General features: G+C 36.3%; 1 protein-coding gene across 1 annotated transcript in view; it reads right to left on the reverse strand.

Moving 5' to 3' along the window:
* Positions 1-22,243, reverse strand: part of LOC122794819 (alpha-2-macroglobulin-like protein 1) — a 989,874-nt gene that overhangs the window by 465,777 nt on the left and 501,854 nt on the right. The window contains exon 14 of the mRNA XM_044063423.1: positions 7,032-7,177. Within this exon, the coding sequence (XP_043919358.1) occupies positions 7,032-7,177 (146 nt within the window). The remainder of the gene's footprint in view (positions 1-7,031; positions 7,178-22,243) is intronic.

Raw genomic sequence — 22,243 nt, forward strand, 5'->3', positions numbered from 1 at the left:
TTTCTTGGTGAAAAACCCTTGTGGTCTCTCCAGCTGTTGCATGAGTCTGGTGTGGTACATGCAAAAGGGAGCATTATAATTTATAAGTGTTCTGATGAGGTTCAAGCAAGGTGCTGTTATATAATCATGAGATCTGAATATTATGGTGTGCCTTATAATGTGAACAACATAGCCCTTCCATACCACTGTAGACACTTGGAGATCGAAGTTCAGATTGCTATCTATAGGTGTTCCCGGGACTTGCATCAACAGTTTCAGCACAGTGGGACTGTTGTCAATGATGTAATTAGCAGGGAATTCTACTTTGCAGAAGAACAAAATAAAGACACATTTTTACATTTATTTGTAGACTGTGTGGCTATGTCACCAATCATTTGTCTGTGTTAGCCACAGCTGCAAAATATCATCATTGGTGGACTCAATGATTGCATGTAGCATGCAAGAATCAGCAAACAAAATAAGCCAAATGCTGCATAATGTAGCCTAAACTGTCAAGAAATAAATTCCAAACAGTAAAGGGCCAAGCACAGATCCCCAGATTACCTTTATCCAGACCTATCTCACAGAATCAGTGGGCTGTGACAACATCACAGATTGCCTATAGCATGACTTAGTCATACACCTTCTTGACATGGTTGAATACACACTTCAACATACCCTCCACACATACTATGTTTCTGTAGAATTGTGTATATCAACATGCATCCATCTGAGTTTGGGGGAACAGCGCCAGATGCATGCATGTATAGACACATCCTAACTCTCCTCATCTGTGAGGTAGACCAAAATGTCATCATGAACCTTTTTTAAATGGATACTAGTAATATCCCGGCTGTATGCAACACACCTCTGTGAGTTGTTACTGCTACATCATATCAGTTACATCTGTTAAATGTGTCATTGAGGGATGCATGATGACAACACTATCATCCTTTTAAACTTGACAAGCCCAAGGCATTTGACACCAATCCATAATGAGGTATTTACTCAGCACTGTCAGATGTGGCCATAAACACCTGTATCACCAAGTGGGTAGACCAGTAGATCACATGTGTACCATCTAAATATGTTTAAATGTGTGAAGTGACCTATCGCCTATAGTGATCAAGTTCATACATCTGAGCTGTCTGCTAGGTCTTTCCTGTCTGTTATTTAAGTCACAGATGTCACAAATAAGATACACATCCTATGTCCAAACAACTGTCTGGAGGACTACAGATTGTGAGCAATCAGTATATCCAACTGTGATATAAGTATAATACAGACAGTACCAACACACACCAAAATTGTTGCCACAGCCATGAGAACACCTGCAATTAAACAAAAACATGGGGGATTTGTTACATCATGTCAACAAATGTACAACCAAAGTATAATGTAGACATCACACCCTATAATCGGACTACTAGGTATGTGACCTGTGTCCTGGGGTGGATGGTTTGTAGAACATCTACTATCATGTGGGCACAGTGCTGACTACTACCTTGTATGTAACACAACTACTGAGTATGTGAAGGACACACCAGAGGCCATAATGCCACCATAGTTCACAGCCTTCATCACACCAATAACTGAGTATAATGCACCCTTCTTCATGTACCTCGCTACACATCTTCCAGTTATGAGCAACTGAAGTGTACCACCTTTGCCACATTGAGCTGTCACACATCTTATTGGCCATACCCAGGTATTCTTTTTGTTGCATATACATTACTGTCTGATGGTGCTGACCACCCATCAAGTTGTTACACCAGATGCATGTGTGATACCTGTTCTGGTGATGCACACAGCACATACATAGCTGCTTGACAACATTGGTGGCATAGGCAACATTCATGACAGTGTGAATTGCTATATATATATATATATATATATATATATATATATATATATATATATATATATATATATATATAAGACATGCATACCACTCAGATAACCTGTATTGATCATAATGTCATATACACATATAGCAGTGTCCCTCCTAGCACCTCCAGCAGATGTTACAGTATCAGGACAGTGTGCGTGATTACCCTCACAGATTGATGATATGTAGGCTGTCACAGTCATACTGTGATTAGCATTCTCACCTCACAGCAAGTTCTCTGGTTTGATTATTACCTGGGTTGCCTTCTGTGTGGAGTCTGTATGTCCTCTCTGTGGTCACATGGGTTTCCTCCCACATTACAAAGACATGCAGTAGGTGAGTTGGACACTCTAAATTGGCTGTAGGTGCAAATGAGTGGTACAAATGAACTATCATGGCAGGGCTAGCTACCTGCTGGTGTAAACTTTGGCTTGAGATGATTGTCACTGTTGAACTGACACCACAACCCCAGGTGCAAAATGGGAAAAAGGGGTTGAGGATGGATGGATTGGTGACATAATAGCTGTACAAGTGTGTTTATGCAGAGCCATTTATGATCACTCAGAATCATATATGTTATGTCAGAAACATGGGATTACTGGTGGTATTATTCTGATATTGTCAATGACTGTGCATGCTTATTTTACTGTTGTCCATGAGCCTTTACCTGTGTCCCACTTGTTGGAGACCTCTGCTGAGATTACAGTCATATTCAGGCAAATCTGTTTGCACATATTCACAATATGCACTCTACCCCAATTGTATATATCATCCCTGATAGATGTCCTCTGCAGTGTTCATGTAAGGATGCTTATCTCACACAAACATCTTCATCATTGTTATGTCACCTTGTGTGACAGTCACATTATACACATTTTCACTATGCAGTCTGTACTGCACCATATTGATATGTGATTGGTGTTCCTGCTACAGTTGTCATCCACTGACATACCCTCATCTGCTATACATTAGGTTGTTTCTCCTGTCCTTTTTCCTGTGTTCATTCCTTCCTTTCATCTGTGTGTCCCTATTCAATACACACGCTTCCCGATCATTTATTTTACATGGTAGTCCATGCACCCTTACAGATCATTTACACAACTTCTCTACAGAATGCGTGGAATGGTATTTAACAGTACTCTGCACTGTATAGACTGTCCTGTACTGTGTTTGGAACATATGCATAACTATATCTTAAGCCCTGGTAATCACTATGGCATTCCGCACAATCCAGCTAAGCTACTGTGCTCTGAGGTAACCAAATTTGCTATCCATGTTGCCTTACATGGTTTCCTGGCCAGCAACACTGTTTCCAGCCACAAAACCATGCTTGTTTACGTTTAAATGCAGTGGGTGGCATGAATATGTAATTAACACTGCTGCTTACCACACATTACTGTGCACACATGTAAACCCCACATAGGCTTCACGTGATGCCTACACAGAGTTCATTAAATCTCAGGGATTATCTGTATATTGTTTATAAAAATAAACCTTACTATTATAATAGACATCCATATAAATTAATTGTAACGTGAATCAAGCCATAAATAAATTTTAATTGCTAGGTGTAAGTTTTGCCACATATCTGTGCCCAGAATTTGCAGGGCAGGTTCCCTATTTAAAATAAACTAGTATCAACAAAAAGTGAGAGGCCACTTGCAAATCAAATTAATCCTGTATTGAAGTGCACAAAATGTCATCTATATGCACAAATAACATATTTTTCTCCCAAGAAAAAAACTCTTGGGGAAAAAATATATGAAGCACACTACTAGAAGATGCAACAGTTCATCAATATCACAACCTATCTGCTCTACAGACTACACACTTGTAAGAGAATCAGATGTCAAAGAATGAAATATATTGTATGAAGCTTAGTCTAGACATAAATATAGGCTTTTATAACAAAATTACATCAATGTTAGACTCAATAAAATATCTTTTCTAACTAGGCTACCTATAATTTTTAATAAGTTCTGTTGTATTTCTAACAGAGGTTTATAGTTAGTCCCAGATACTGATTTATATGGGTCTATATTAGGTGCTCGAAGAGACTTTTCTTTGAACATATAATCATTGATAAATAAAGAGTGAACTCTCTAAAGTGCGAATGGCCACGTCCGTGTATTTTTTCCTCGGGAAAAAATTCACAGGGCCATACACAAAAAACACAAACTTCAAAACCTAATCAAGTGGGGAGCTTCACTCCCCCCCAGTTTGGGGGCTGTGCCCTGCACTTTCCTTCAACTAAATATACCAACTCCAAGATCGCTCCATGTTGGGGAAAAGGGCAATTCCCGATAGCGGCCAACTGAACTTTTTCCCCGAGGACAAAATTTGTGGACTTGGCCATTCGTGCTTTAGAGAGTTTGCTCTTTAGGTGTTGATGATTATATGTTCGAAGAAAAGTCTCTGAGTATATAATATAGACCCGATTTATATACAGTACCTTAAATGCATTTGCAAATAAACTGCCCTCACTGTAACAATAGTTATTTCTACTTCTTTAAGAAGGTTTGACAATAATATCTTTTGTTAACAGAAAAAGTTCCAATGTCAGCCATTCTTTAAGTCACATTATACTTAAAAAAATTCTTACATTTTGTAATCTTTTGATTAATATATTTTAAAAACAGTATAAGAAATACAAACAGCATTTCAAGAAAAAGGAGGAACAGCTTGATTCTGACTTATAAAATGTATGTCTATAGTTGCTTTATCAAAACAAATTAAATCTTGATGTTCATTCTTATTAGTAAAATCTGCATTTTCTTTTATGAACAACCAAACATCCAGTAAAACTTCTGATAAAAACTTCTGGATGTTTAAACAATTTAAGTCCCTTGGTCAGAATGTTAAATGTTTCTAAGGACAATTAAACATTTCCGATGGTCACCATATTGTATTTGAAATCAATAGTTTGTTGACCTCAAATTACAAAGCTTATTGCTCCAGTTGATGTCACATATATCAATGAATACAAGTAAAGGTACTGAGAAGTTCATAAATGTTGCTTCACCTTTCAAGTAAACCGTCTTCTTTACTAGAATGTGTGAGGAACCTATAACATCCACATTGATATAAAAGTCAATATTTTATCACAGACCGTTATGATACAGGACAATGTATGCTGTCATTTCTACATCTATATGTGTTTGTACAAACATTAGGTAAAAATGAAGTGAATTTTTTATGAAGTAGTTTGCAATGGGTATTTTATTTTTTGTGCTTATGTTTGAAATCTAATATTCAGTGTAATTATACATGTTCCTGACATGGTACTAGGGTACTCAGCTATGTCTTAAACAGAGATTGAAATCTTTTATTTTGCGTGTATAATATGGATTAGTAAAAAAGCCACATCAGGAAATATATCATTGTGTAACTGAAAAATAATTGCACATCCATTTTTAGGACTGAGTCCATTGAATATCTATGTGTATATATAGGTTCATAGTTTCATAAGTAGGTACTCGGCTATCCGCACAAGGGCATCTATAAGCCTAGCTAGAGTGTGTTAGCTTTCGCCACCCCATTTATTAATTAACTGAGCCTCTGTCAAGAAGAGCCAATGAAGTGATCCCAGGGGTGTATTTTCTGTTACCCATCCACTCGTCAAGGTTTCTCTTGAAGAGTGTTAGTGAGGGGCTCTGCCTAATGTAGTTAGACATTTCCTTCCAAAGCATGGGGAGTCTCTTTGACAGGAATCTATCCCTCCAGCATGTTCTATTTATTGTTGTGGTGAGGTTTAGCTCACTAGAGCAAGTGGCTCGCAGTGACTTGGATTTCTTTAGGTGGAGCATGTCCATCAGTTCTGAGTTGGACATGGCTTTTGTAAGTCAGGCAAAGATCACCTCTGAGTAAGCAATATGCGACTGAGTACAGCTGGAGTTTTTCCAGCTGGGCTGCATAAGACATATGTTTGAGGCCAGTAATCCTCTTGGTGAGGTACTTTTGTGGTCTTTCCAGCTGTTGGAAGTGGCTTGTGAGGCACATACCAAATGGGGCATTGTACTCTATGATGGGTCTGATGAGTGACGAGTAGAGGGGCACTATAACCTCTTTATTTCTAGATGCGAACCCTTTAGTAATTAGATGGGCTACATAGAAGGATTTCCTAACTATTTTGGCAATATGATTGTCAAAGGAGACATTACTATCTACCCGGGTCCCCAGATCTCTTACTACCTCTTCTGTATTAAGGGGGCTGCCACCTATGTTGTAATTCATCTGTGTTTTGTTTTTTCCAAATGGGATGACTATGCATTTTTTGGCATTTGGCTTGAGACCATGACTTTGACACCAGGTGTCCATCTCAGTAAGGCCCTTTTGGAAACTGTCCGTGTCAGACGGAAAGTCAATTATGGATCCCAGTTTGCAGTCATTGGCGAACATGGTTAGCCATAGTCCTCCTGTGTTTGCCTGTACTTCTGAGAAGTATATGCTGAACAGTAGGGGTCTCAGGACCGAGCCTTGTGGGACACCACTTGTGACTGGTTTAGAGTCGGACCTGGAGCCCACTATTCTTACCGTGTGAGTTCTGTCTGTAAGCCAGTTGGTAACCCATCTCATGACGTAGGGGGTTATGTTCAGGCTGGTGAGTTTTTCTATAATTCCAGAGTAGGGAATGGTGTCAAAAGCCTCGGCTAGGTCAAGGTAGTATGTGTGAACTACCTTCCCCTCATCTATGGCCTTGGTGACTGTCTCGAAGAAGTCAACCAGGTTTAGTAGGCCTGATATGCCCTTAACAAAGCTGAACTGGGTCAGGTCAAGTGTTTGGAGGTTACCAATGTCTTATATTTATGGAAGGCCTAATCCACAACCTCCCCAGGCAACGGCATACTTTGATTTAAAATGTATGATGCTGAATATTTGTTGCTGGAAAATGTATTGCTTGCACTCCACAAGATGACTTTATATCCCTTTAAGCCCTAGACTTGCTTTGCATGTGTGATAAATGAAAGCATCTACATTTTCAGCAAACTAACTATTCAAAGTATTAAAATCTGGTGGCAGGTGGGAAGAAATGAAGCTAAAAAAATTACATAAATATATTTATTACTGGAAAAGTTAATTTTCATTAACAACAAGAGAATCATTTAGTAAAAATTAAAGGTGGAATAGGTTTCACCATCTTCCAATTACACCCTTTGTTTCCTACCTTATACTCGAAGAATTTGACAACTGGAAAGTTAAAGCTATCAGCCATAGCTGCCCCATTAGAAAGCAAAGAGTACACCAAGATTTGAAGTTCAGGGGCACAATCTGGGCTTACATTGACTATGATGGAAAAGGAGCCTTCCAAATCTACAAAAAAGGAAAGAGTGTTAGTTTAATCATCAAGAAAGGTATGTAACACTAAAGCAGATATGTTTAAGGGAAAAAATGCTGTAAAATGTTGCAACTTCATGAATCAAGCAATCAGGAAACTTTCTATATGGTCTACACACATCTGAGAGATGTAAGTTCATCATTTTATGTTACACATCATGATTATTAAACTGTTGATCCATCCTTTTTTGGCATAACTTTTTAGCAATTTTTTTAATGTAATGCAAATATAAATATTTTGGATGTGAATATATAGAACAATGAAGATGAAAACCTATTAAAAATATATAGTTCCAGAGAAATATGTGATTAGGAAAAGAAACAAGAACACATTGAAATTAACTAATCAAATCTCATGTATCTTGATCGCTGAAAAAATAAGGCTCTGATCAAAAATATTAGTCAAGATATGAAGCACCAGTGGAATAGGAGATGGATCTAGATCTATACCTTCATCTGTTGCCCAAAAAGAAAATTCTGCCCATTTATTGTGATATTTTTTTCTAGACTGTCTCTGAGGTTCAGTAAGGATTTGCAACACACATATCAGGTAAGATGGGTCCATAGTTATGAGAAGGTTCATGCAAGGCTTCCCATATGTGTGAGAAAACAAACAGATGAGGTCAAAGAAGAGGTAACTAAGAATATCTGTGTCACAGTGGAAATATGATATGACAATGGGCTTAATCTGTTTTGCTTTCTGCAGAAACTTCACGATCACTGGAAAGAGGAGAATGAGCAGAAAATTCGCTGAGATCACATCTGGCCAGAGCATCCAGGATGTCTGTTTCCACTGAGGGAATGAACAGAAAAAGAGCTGCTGTGCTTGTTGTTTGTTATAGATGCAAACAGTGCAATGCAAGACTTCCCTCAGTAGCAAAAAACATGGTTGCCGGTGGGACATCAGTAAACATTAACTAAGTTTGGTCATTGATGAAATGGCCTGTTGAAGAATGTGCATTACTCTCTGAAAGTGGCAAGAGGCAATGCCCCATTATCACATATACATTGCCTTTTAATGGAGATACTAAGAATGAGCCTGTTCCTGATGCTGAAATACCAAAACTTCGCCCCATTTTTCGAGTGGATGGTCATCACATGCTAAGGAAGGAGATTCTATAAGTCTTATAAAAATAAGGAGGATAACCCTCAACTTCAGAACATTGATGTGCAATGAGGTTTAATGTTGTGACCAGGTGTCATGGATGGTCTTCTTTAAATAATGACCCCAATATAAGGCCAATTCATCCATGGTGACCATCACTGTGGAGGAGGGAGAATGAATAGACAGCACTGGACAAGACTGTCATGGTGGAGACATCACTGAAGATACAGACAACGGAATATGGGAACAAAGTCTTCTTCCACTGGAATTAAGAGGCAAAATACAGTCTGCCAGGATGCTCCTGCGGGAAGGTGGGCAAGGATCATGATGAACATGGAATCACAAAATTAGATCCAGTATTATTAGCACACCAAATAGCTCAGGCAGTAGTACATTTACCTTTAGTGCAGAAGACTGTGAGTTCTGTTTCTGCACAAGGTAGATGGATTCATTTTCCACAGTGTCAGTGCAATGAAGTATGGGGGTGCTGCTATTCTCAGTGTGCTGTCGATAAGATGAGATGTTAAGCTAAGTATTTATTCAGGTGCTGGTAACTCAAATGGACGTAAAACACCCCATAGCACTTGTTGAAAAGATTAAGGGTTGCTTTATGCATATATATATATATATATATATATATATATATATATATATATATATATGGATTCAGTTTAGAAGCTCAAAATACTGAAATAACGAATTTCAGTATTTCTCGCCCATAAAGTTGAATCCAGGAAAGAATGAAAACCCAGAAGCATGAATTTCGAAATTTCGCATACCGGAGATTTTGAATTAGCGCTTCTGCTACACACAAACACACACCTTCCTCCCCACATACAACACAAGCACTGTCCTACATAAAAGCAGGGAGGCAAGCCCCCCAGCACCCCTCATGTGGGAGGCTGCGCCCCCCCCCCACCCTCCCTACTTATATATTCTAACTCCGAGGTCGCACTACATACAAAAACACACAAAACACCACCACACAAGCTACATTGTCCTCGGACACACACACATCACAGTAACAAAACACACTAACACACACCACAGCCCCTACCCAAAACCCTTAACACATAAGCTCTTATGTGAATCCATAACCACAGCGAAACACCAGAAGCGCTAATTCAAAATATCCGGAATGCAATATTTTGAATTTTGCACTTCTTGGTTTTCGTTCTTTCCTGAATTCGACTTTATGGGTGTAAAATACTGAAAGTCAGTATTTCAAGCTTCTAAAGTGAATCCATATATATATATATATATATATATATATATATATATATATATATATATATATATATGTGTGTGTGTGTGTGTGTGCGTGCCGTTTACATGTTATTTACACATTTTACATTATTTAAATATTTTAACCCATTATCGATCCTATTTACATAATTTTTGCAATTTCTTCATGAGTAGTACAATGCAATTTAAATACATACCATTTTTATATCTGTTTACTTAATTTTCATCAGTTCTCCCCAATGCTTTTTCCATAACCATTTTCTTATTTCTGCCAATGCATCTTTGTCCCTCATACTTTTGTTACGAGTCATTCATACTTTCTTTTACACAATACCCAGATTGTAATAAATAATATTTATTGCATTTATCAATTTTCATCCTACCATCATTTTTTTAATATTTACCATATATCTCCATATTCATTTCCTTGAAACCTTCACAACTATATACATTCTTAGACTTTTCCCAAAATAACTTATTTATTTTATGTTCTAAAAATTGTCTTATTTTCCTCTAACTTGAAATCACAACACATTATTTCTTCTATTAATTTATATTTCATGTTTCCCTTAACAGGTAACTTATATAAGAAAATTCTCCATAAAAAGTCCTCAGCTTCATAGAAATCTTCAGATATTTTCCTTGTTTGTTTTATCACATTTCTGTCATTATCTGATAAATCTCTCCATTGATATACAAACACATTTTCCATAACTTTTCATATTACTCATTTCTTTTCTCATTATATTCATCAATTTTTAATTTCCACAACTTTGTCTTATTATTCTAATTCCTTTCTTTTCATACCTCCTTTTTCATCCCCTCCATTCCATCTTATTTGTTTCTATTTCTCTTTGATACATTAATATGACAATGTTCCCACCATTTTATTCTACCATTTTTCACAATATACATAATTCAAAACAGGTACATTGATGCTAAAAAATGGCCCCATATTGAAATGTCAGCATTTGAAATGCCAAGTGCCAAGTGCCAACAAGCCAAAAAAATAAAAAGACTGAAAAAACAGGAGAAGAGTGAATCTCGTGGATCAGTCTTCAGGGGAGAAAGCCCTCCTCCAAACTTATATATCAACTCCAAGATTACCATACATCAAAGAAAATGGAATATTCCAAGAAACAACCATTTCGGACATAATATATGTAAGTCCATTTTTGGACATTCAGTCTCTATATTTTGGGACTTTTCAAATAGTTAAAAAAGCAATACATAGTCATAACAAAAAAGCAATACATAGTCCTTCCATGCTGCTATCTCTTGTTTTGTTTCCCCCCACAACAGGCAGGAATATTTCTAATGAACTAAAATACTGAAAACTCATTTCATAGAAGGCCTCAGTCACCAACTGTATTAATGCTCTTTAAATCTTTTATACTAAATCCTAAATGCAAAATCATATTCTGCAAAGCATCACATCTATTTAAATGAAAGTTGTTTTTGTTTTAATTCATACCACAGGCTTCCTGGTGATGAGTTTCTCACTTAAATTCTGTTGTTGTATCTTTTCATTGGTTTCCACATCTGTTTTCTCATTCTTATAGCATCAACATCATAAGATTTTTCTATATCCTGTTGCTAGTGCATGCCCTTAAAACTAATTACCACCAGTTAAGCATAAACTGGTGTTTTCTTTATTGCCAAAAGTCACCACTTTCTCTTCTGAAACTGAAGCATCTTCTTATTCCACATCCATAAATATACACCACTACCTCCTTCCATCTTGCTTCTGCTTCATTTTCTGGTTCACTTTGCTCCATCAAATGCAGTAATTTCTGTGTTGGCAATTCACCTCCTTCTAATTCTGTCACAATAATTTCCTCATTACCAGTGGTATCAGTCACCTCCCAAGCTGCTTCTCCCAAAAAGGATGCAGCTCCATCTTTCATGGCATCTTCCATCTTAGATTTCTCACAACCAAGTCAATAGCATCTTTCTAGTGCCATCTAATTGTCATCATGCTAAACAACAAGACAAAAAGAGTCGGGGAACTTCATTATGTGCAAGACAGCAAAAACAGTATACACCGTTCACAAGTAAATAGAAAGTGGAGCATCAAATTATATTTCCCCATTCTTTCCACCATCTCTATTGCATTACAAGATCACAATTCCACAATATGTCACATCTTGTAAGTTAGTAAATCCATAGTATAACAACAACAATTTATTTTGTCATATTTACCTTTGTCATTCCTGGAAGGCATGTCATATTTCCCATTCGATATGATATTAATATGCACAGAACCTGTATCTGTAGGGAATACTTTAGCACAATAATTAGTTACCCTTAGACAATATAGTAATGGATGCAAACTTTCCTCAGCTCTCTTTTTAGATCTCTCCAAAGCCTTAGATATGGTCAACCACTAAATACTCATGCACACCCTTAAGGCAATGGTTACAATCTTACTTGTGTGGTAGACAACAAGACATCCTATGGCAAGCCAAACTATCAACCCAGCCACCTCCTAAACAGATCTAATGACATTAACCCAGAATACTTTCAATACAGTTGAAAACTGGCTCTCTAACCGTCAGTTGATATTAAACCCTAAGAAAACAAAGTTGCTTCTTTTCTCCCCAACTTGTAAGTCTTCCTCACTCCTCTTTACCATAAACTCTAATAACGGTGCCATTATCTCCCTAGATGTCCAAACCAAGCTCTTAGGCATCACAATAGACAACACCCTCAAATGTGATATCCATGTCAAACTATCAAAACCATTAACAAAATACTTGGCTCCCTCTATAAGATCAATCCTTTCCTTACTCCATTGCTAGGACTGCTATTGCTCATTCCCATCTACTCTCCACTCTTCTCCATGCCTCCCCTCTACTCACTAATTTGAACAAATCCACTCTTAGCAAACTCTCCAGCTGTTATAACCATATTGCTAGATTTGCAACAGGTATGGCTATAGGACTCACCACTGTCACAACCTAAATCTTCTGGGGTGGCTAGAATGGCCTGGCCTACTTCAGTACAACCAGCATATAATTGGCCATAAAGTTCTCAACCACCATGACAATATGCCTGCACTTAAAAATATCATCAACCATTATAGCAATCTGAGGTCACTTTGCTCTTCTAATAAACTAGTGGTTCAAACATCCAAAATCAACAACTCTGCTCTCTGTTTGCTAACTCTGTTGGCAAAACTTGGAACTCTCTTCCTGTTGATCTTACTCTTGAACCCTCTCTTACTCAGTTAAAAAAAAGCCAGAAGCTATACTTTAAAACTCACTGGTTATGTCCTTGTTCAAAACCCGACTAGATCCTCTTCTATACTCTGTAATCATGTTACATTGCCTAGTCAATTTGTCAACACTCTTAAAAATTGTAAAATCCACAGATTTTATTTAAAGTAGTTAGCACTTTCGCAGTGTTCACCACTGCTTCATCAGACAAAAAAGTAAAGCAAATTAACTTATTTTATACTAAATTTTAGTATCAATTAACATGACAATGCAGAATCCTAATTGATACACAAGGCATTTACTTTTAAAGCAATAGCATCTAAAAACAGCACATAAAAAAGTAGCAAGTAAAAACACAAATGCAGAATAATACATTTATCTATTTTTCTTTGCCTTTAATACTGGTTTTAGGGGTACATGGCCATTCAGACCCCATTCCCCTATGTGCTCCTAACCTTAAAATCAACTGTAATTCTGCATTTTCTGTCATGTTTACTAAGTCCCCCCTCACACTCTCAGTCACAACTTGCAAAACTTGGAATACAAATGTATGTGTGTTGCCATTTGTTAGTGTGTGTTTTGCTAAAGCACTACAATCATTCCCTCTTTTCATGCAATAGAAGTGATCCAGCACTCTCTCTCTTTCAGTTTCTGGCTAGTTTTACCTATGTAAATTTTGAAGCACAAAGCACAGTGTGCTGCATACATAACATTCTGTGTATTGCAGTCTGCTGAAACCCTACATTTCTATAGCCTGTCTCTGGGTGCTTAAAATACATAGCCTGATCAATATAATCACAGTATGCACATTCCTGACATTTATGTGTACCCCATTGTCTTACCCCTAAATTATGATAATATATATTATATACTACCATTTTACATATTGGCAAAAAGTTATTTACATCAATATGCCAGCATTTGAACATGTCTTCATATTTTTGAAAATAGAATTATCATTTTTCTTCATTTTTTCTTTGATAAACTGTCCCACCAATCATAATATAATTCCAAGAATATTTGTGTTCTGCATTTCAGTTTTAGATAATGTAGTATATAAATAAATTTAAGCCAAATATACAACTGTTTTTTAAGCCTAAACCACATTCTCTCTATTTTTACATTATAACACATTTTTATAGGATTAAGCTTACTACCATATATAAACTAAACAAATTCTAATATTTTCTTTTTAGTTGTTGGTAAAGAAAATACCCCCTCACAATAAACTTCATAGAATGTAAGATAACACATTTTTTATAAGATATTTTGTATATCATCCATCTCCATAACTGAGAAGATATACAATCAAAAGTCTTATCCCAACACTCATGAAAATATAAATTACTTCCAAAAGTTATGCTTACATTTGAAATGTTATATGGAGTAATAGGAATTATGGTCTCTATAGAAAGACAGAAAAAACATGGCATTCTTCCAAATAAAAATAACCCTGCAGCATATGACACTTTACAAAGCTATCATAAAGAATGGAAATCTAACCAGGAGATTTTAAAATAATATTCAAATCACCTACGTAGGATAAACAGGGAAGAGCATACACACTGCAAGATATTTCTAATTTCACTTGTGAACACCATGCAGTGTAGTTTTCAAGTGTAATTGACATAACTACACCAAACAATGACACTCCATGAGCAGCCTCATTTCATTTTTCTCTGCATCAATGTTCTTTTACTAAGCAATTAATGACATTAATCAATTACCTCACTCATGACTCCCTATATATATATATATATATATATATATATATATATATGTGCTGCATTATAGTCAGGGATTTTTATTAATATTAAAAGTAGCTCATAATGCTTCCCATGACACTGTATTATAAGCCTTCTGAATATCACAAGTCAACAGCATTGCTGTAATACTATTTTGACTGATAGTAAGAATCACTTCTCATAATAGTAATAAAATATTTTTTTTCATGAAAACCATCAACACCCTCCTAAAGCTTTAGTAAAAATATTATATTAATTTTGCTAATATTTTACAAAAGGTCTTATAATCAGTATTACTTAGACTTAAATGTCTTCAGTTTGTTATATTGTTTATATAACCTTTCTATATGCAAAATGCATAACTCTTTAGCAAACATTGACATCTATTTTTTTTCAGTACAAAGTCATTCATTTTGAATTTTCAAAAATATACATTTTCAGATACATCCATATCTGTATAAAACATATATGGAATATAATCCAGGCCAGAAGAAGAATCCTTAAAAACTTTATATAAAACTAAGTTTAACTCATCCATCATAATTTTCTTAGCTAAAAATTATTTTTCAGCATCTGAAAATAAATGAAATTTGCAGTCTACAACAGTCATCAAAACAGTTTTACAGAGATTCTCAATATATTGTGCACTCATCGTCAACTTATGGGATTGATATTTTGTATATTTCCTTCATAATCTTTTAAAGTATTCATTCAAAAATGTTATTTTTTACTGTTTTACTGAAAACAGGGACAATTCCTCCATACTTCATTTTATCACATATTTTTGTCAATAAAGCATTTTATTAAATATAGCAGGAGTTAAACAATCTAACAATCTTCTATATTTTTCACACTTATTTTGCAATAAAAAAGTATTTTCATAATCACATTTAACAACATGATAGTAAAGCTTCATTGCAATAAATTGTATCTATCAGTAAGAAAGATATTATTGTATTTTTTCTTTAAGTATGAGACACTATTCTGTCCCCGACTTTTAAAATGGGTACATAATATATTGCCGCCAAAGAATATTTCCCTCTGTATTCCAAATATATGTGCCCATCACCCATCAATTTAATCTTATAACACCTCTACCTATAATTTTTGATTACTAATCAACACTAACAGTAAATATCAATGCAAAATGATCACTAAAGGGCAATTGTAGTAAATCAAATTCATGTAATGTTACAACATCAGTGTATGGAAAAAAAGTCAATTTCATGTCTTAAAACTCACCCTTTTACATCTATATCTATCTATCAACACACACATTCATACACACATACAAATATATATATATATATATATATATATATATATATATATATATATATGTGTGTGTGTGTGTGTGTGTGTAAATTAAGACAAAAACAGGTGCATGAACCACCGCAGTGATCCAGAGTTGTTATACATCAAAAACAAAAACCAGCACTCCAAAAACACAGTTTCAAGTGTAATTCCTTTAATTCCTTGAATATCTCAAAAACAATAAATAAACAACTAAAATAGTGGAAACAACCTCCAACCAACATGACCATCACAGACTGGTTTCGCAAAGAAAGCATCAACAGTGCAAAGCCATGCAATTTCCTATTCATTTAAATAAACTTCATTTAAAGAGACATGCCCCTATTTCAAGAGTTGCACCAGTTCCAAAGAGATAGTGAAAATACATACTTAAACACACCCATACCTGCATGAATACATAACCAACAAGTACATGTGCATCAAAATTCATACTATAAATACTTTTCCAACTCACAAATTAATGCACATATTTAAAAAACACAAATATATATGTGCATTCACATATGCACATACAGTATATACATATTTATATACACATGCATGTTATGTAAATACAAGAACATACTTATACATATATTCATAAGCATGTGCATGCATACACATATACACATAAAAAATTCTTACTTCTTAATACAGTATGTGCCCGTGTATCACCGTATTAGGAATAGTATTACATAAAAAATGAATTACCTGTGTTCATTCAAATATGGCTTATACATAGCCCCAAGATTCACTATCCACATTTTCGCTTTACGGTCTAACAACATATGTTTCTAAGAATCAGTGAAACCCTTGCCCCTAATGTATTCTAACCCTATAAAAATAAAATGTGCTGAAGGATGTGACATTTTATGTTTATAAAGGGCACTTCTGGGAGGCTGACAATTTATATTGCCTAGATGTACAGAAATCCTATTTTTAAAAGCCCTAGATGTTTGGCCAACATAGAATGCACTGACAAATGGGCATATATTCCACCCATTCAGTACTGCAGGAAATTACTTGTCTAATGGAGTATACTTTGGAAGTATTACTAGAGGTAAAAGACTTGGTGCAAGATACCACCTTACAATAAACACAATTACCACATGTGGCACTCCACACTGGCATATTGCCATCTAAATCCTGTTTATTAACCCTCCATCTTTTAAACCATGACAAATGTTCCTGTATATGCCTGCCTCTCCATTAACCAAATGCACAATAATCACCCAAAAACTGGGCAAAAAAATCACCCCTCTTAAGTATATACCAAAACCTATTCTGGACTTCCCTGATATTAAAACTATTACTGCCATACGTAGTAATAAACCTGATATTATTGGGATTCCTACTATTCCTTTCCATATCATGGCCTGAATTCAAAAAGTTCTCCCTTTTAACTTGACTAGCTGCTACACCAGCTTGTTTAACTAAGGTTTCTCTACAATCCCTTAGTTTAAATCTCTCTTCCATTTTATCTTTTTCAAGTTGAAAATCATTATCATCACTACAGATACGTCTGAGCCTCAGGAACTGGGCTTTCAGAATATTCAGAACTGCATATCTTGCACGGCAACTATCAGCCATAAGTAAGAAATTCTTTGTGAAGGCTTTACGATAAAGTGTAGTAGGCATGGTGCTATCGATAAACTTTGTGACAGTGACATCCAAAAAGTCAATAGCAAACAATTCTAGTTTACCCACAAAATGGATGTCAAATTCATTAGCATTCAAATAGCCTAGAAAGGAGTTCCAATGATATATATTACCAGACCAAATGCACCAACAATCATAAAAAAATCTCTTTTACATAACCAATTCTCTTCTGAAGGGGTAAGAATCATCATAAACCAGGGCCTGTTCTAAATAACCCATGAAGAGGTCTGCATAAATAGGTGCAGACATTGTACCCATGGCTGTACCTTTAGTTTGCAAATAACACTCATTGCCAGAATAAAACACGTTACTTTCTAATAGCAGTTTAGTCAGCCTTAATATAAACTCAATCTTTTCATGAGAGTATACACCTGATATCTGTAACCAGTATTTAACTGCTGCAAGGCCACCCTCATGGGGTATACTTGTACATAGGGACTGGACATCAAACGTACCCATGAAGACACTATTAGAAAGCTGAACATCATTAACAATTTTAAGGAACTCAGTAGAATTCTGAAGATGTGCTCTTAGTAAACCTAATAAAGGCTTCAATACAGACTCCAAACACATAGATAGTGGTTCTGTCAACAAACCCCAACCGGAGACTATGGGTCTACCTGGGGGGTTAACCACAGTCTTGTGTATCTTGGGTAAGATGTAAAAATATTGTTGTTTAGGGTCATCCAACTTTAATTCACCCTCCAACTGCTCAACAATCAAGCCCTTCTTACTAGATTCCATAAGAAAATCATCAATAAGTTTTTTTTAAATTGTAAAGTGGGGTCCAGAGGTAACGTCAAATAAAATTTTCTTTCGTTAAGCTGTCGCGTAACCTCAATCTCATAACTGGGATAATCCCAGAGCACTACCACACCAACTTTATCAGCTGAAGTAATGACTAAATCAACATTATTTCTCAACTTTTTAAGGACTTCTTTCTCACATTTATTCAGGTTACTACCATATTTTTTTAAAAATAATGTTTTGTTTAACATGCAATTCACATAAAACCTGTTCCACAAAAAGTTTTACTTTTGGGTGATATGGTGGCGGAAAGTTAGATTTTTTTCACCCTAAACAGATTAGTTGAACCCAGATCTTCCTTTGTGGCATAATAATACCTCATATTCAAAAAACGATAGAACTGCTTAACATCTACACAAGTCACATAATGTGAAATATAAAAAGAAGGAATATAATTCAAGCCTTTATTTAACAATGACCTTTCACCCTGTGTACAGTCATAAGAACTCAAATTAACAATCAAGTCATTCTCATTGGTGTTAGAAATAGCAGCCCCATTTTCGTTCATGTGCAGGTTTCTATTGCCTTCCTGAATATTTCACCGACTTCACCCCTGATGCTTTCTACCAGCTTGTCTACAGGGCCTGCTTTATTCTTAGGTCTTTTAGTTATAGGGGAATGAACAGGTGATTTAGTATCCAAGCCATTAACAAAATCTGGCTCAGTATCAGTGTTAGAAACATTGGAAGAATCATTCAACATACTTGACTCCACGTTACCAAGATTATTCACTTTTTTAAAAATTGAATAAACACATTCCCCTGGATTCAGCAAGCAGCCATGCAGGAATAAGTTATTACTGCATGGCTGGGACCGTTCCTGTGTAGCACGGCAGTGCGTCATGCATATGTATAAAGACATGCTGCTGAGCTGCTAAATGGACATGGTTCTTTACACGACCGCAGGGGGTGTGTCTGAGAGCAGAGCTCTCACAATACACATGCCCCCTGCATTCCAGAATTGCCATTTGGCAGTTTAAAATGAGCAAGAACGCTCGTAACACCCCCAACCCATCAGGGTAAGAAATCTGGGCAAAGCCATAAGGGACAGTCATCCCTACCAAGCCAAACGTTGATAGCATAACAGGTTTAGCATAAGCACATAGCGCACACCTCCCAACCCGTCAGAGTAAGGAATGTGGACAAAGCCATAAGGGACAATTGTCCCTACAATGCAGAAAGTTGATAGAATAACAGGTTCAGCATTATCATGGATATTCTGAAGAGTACAAATAAAAAAGCACAACAAATAAATTCTTTTTTTTTTTAAATATGCTATAAAGTTTAAACATAGCTGAGCGGGTGTGCCCGTTGCTAGCTACGCTTAGCCCAGCTGAAACGGCACAATAAGTTAAAAAGTAATAGACATCCAGCATAACCATAGGTGCAATAGTGAAGCAGTTAGAGCATACGCCTTGCATATAATCATTCATGGTTCGAGCTTCACCAAAGCCATTTCCATTTCATATGTGTAAACATTAAAATTTTACTTTTTTGTATATTTATGTAAGAAGTAAATGATTTTGCTGAACCAGAGTAGTGTATTAGGCCCAGATGTGAGGTGTCAGTATAATAAGGTAGTGAAACCCCCATATAAACACAAGTGCCTCATACAGTATAGTCACGCAAGAATAATCACAGCACACTGGGGGATGTCAGGGAAGGTAAATAAAGCTGTATTATGTAATGGATGATGAATCAATCCCATACAGGTGGTAGACCAATATAATAAAACATAAGCAATGCTAAGCATTGTACAGCTATGTTGACCGGGTGTAAGCATTCTGTACATATGAATGATAAGCAATAAATAGCCCAGCTAAGTGGATTTGCCCATTGGTAAGCAATGCTCAACCTACTCCTTTAAGCACTGCCAACCTTAGCTAAACAGGTTTGCCCAGAGCTGAGCTTAGCTCAGCATTTTCAAAACTGTCCAATCATGGCAAGGGGTGGGAAATCGGCCATATTTAAACTCCGCAGGTGGGAATACAGCTCATAACTGGTTGTAGTTCTCCACTGTAGGCAGTATGACAGGTGTTGGAGAGGGCATGCGCTGTTGGGTGCAGCGCTGGGGCATACGGAGTCCAAGGTCATGGTAGGACTCCTGGTAAAAAAACATGACATGCAACTGCTGCAGGACCAGTAACAGGGCTCCCAATATAAAGCAGAAGCCTGGGAAAGTCTCGCTCGTGATCTCACCAGTGCCACTTGTATCCCTCGGACGGGTGAGCATGTCCGGCACCACTATGCTGACTTGAAACGGAGGAAGAGGGAGCTCTTGGAATAGTGGGTCCAAGAAGCAAGAGACAGTGGAGATGTCCCAGCAGTGTGTAAGTATTCATAGAAATAATTGTTTACCAAAGTCCAGCCTGTATACGTGATGGATAGGTATGTATAAATGTTTCTCTATTTTCATTACAGCTCCAGCTGAGCGGGCTGTGAACCAGGAATCCCATGCCAGCAGGTTGCAAAGGCTGCGTTGCGAGGCTGGTGAGTAGCAATCCTGCTTGTAGTAGTCATACCAAATAAATATAAAGGAGTAAAATGTCACCTGGCAGTATAAAAAATGTGTATGGTTTGTACTGAACAAGCCAAACAATATGACAGTAATAGTCCCATATAGGTCATATTTAAATAAAAGTGTAACTGCCTGGCAATAAAGTTCTAAATCCTGGACTGGTTATGTTTACTCTGGTATTGTATGGCCTAACATGTTGCATTCACCAAGATCTGATATGCCAATAGTACTGTTGTGACAACTGTTTCTCACACTATGCTACATAAAAATATGTCTAGGAATGTCTGCAATAGAATGTCGTAATTACAAGGTCAGAATGTACAACCAAGAGAAACTTAGACAGAAAACACTGATGAAAGAGACAACACATTCTAAATAGCTCACTCTGATGAAACACAAATCGTTGCATTTTTAGCACATACAGCCAAGGTTCGAATCCTGGGAGTGGTAGTAAGCTGTATGCATAACAGAATTTTAACTAGGAATCTGGGAATATGTGTAGAAACAGTCTGGTAGAGCTAACAAACATCCCCCCTCACAGATCTACCAGATAAGAGAAGTAGAATGCAGCTATAGGACAGATGAAGTATATACTGTGTACAAACATACCACTGCCCAAACCAAGGCCATAGGGTATTGTAATAATACCTGTAGAGTAAAGATTAGAGCAATGATCATTAAAGTTGTGAGTACTGCAAGGATATACAAGTTGTTAATTGACATTTCTCTCTCCCCCCGCCATATCTGCAGCAATAATCTAAACACACAAATCAATGGGTATGTTTTTCACCAAACCTACTGTTGGGACATATGTCCTATTGTTCAACAAATATTGAAATGTGTTTCTATTAATGTTCCATGTTGAAATACTATCATTGGTGGCCTGTTGCTATCAATGTAACCTGCATGGTGTTGTAATGGCCACTGTGGTTCCATATATGCATGTGCTCTGTTTGCTATGCATCTGTTCCAAATCTGTTGTTTTCGGTTAATGTGAATATGTATGCATGCTGTTATAACTAATCCTGCATTGTAATCCACAAAATGAAGCAGCTTTTCAGGCAAAACAATAAAGCCCTGAGCAGGGCAAGCTTAGAAAATTGTGAAAAAACCCACGGACGGCTCAGCACACTTCAGTTCACTTTATTCCACAGAAACACAGCACATTAACGCTCCACCATACGTTTTCATTTTAAACATCACTTCCTCAGATGTGGGCTGTTCAAACTACTAGTGCTTTTATACCATTCACTTAATTACATTGATTAGGTTAATGAATTAATTGAAAGGTTAATTTAGTTTAAAACCAAAAACTTTTCTTGTTGCATAGTGTTGCCACAATTAAAACACATTTAATGTTACAATGTTTGATGAATAAATATGTATAAATAAACATATGTTTTAAATAAAAATCTTGAAAACACTTGACTACAAAGAATAAATTATAAAGTTA

Source organism: Protopterus annectens, chromosome 2.part1, assembly GCF_019279795.1.
Source record: "Protopterus annectens isolate FY-2018-M chromosome 2.part1, PAN1.0, whole genome shotgun sequence".
In the NCBI taxonomy this organism is placed as follows: domain Eukaryota; kingdom Metazoa; phylum Chordata; order Ceratodontiformes; family Protopteridae; genus Protopterus; species Protopterus annectens.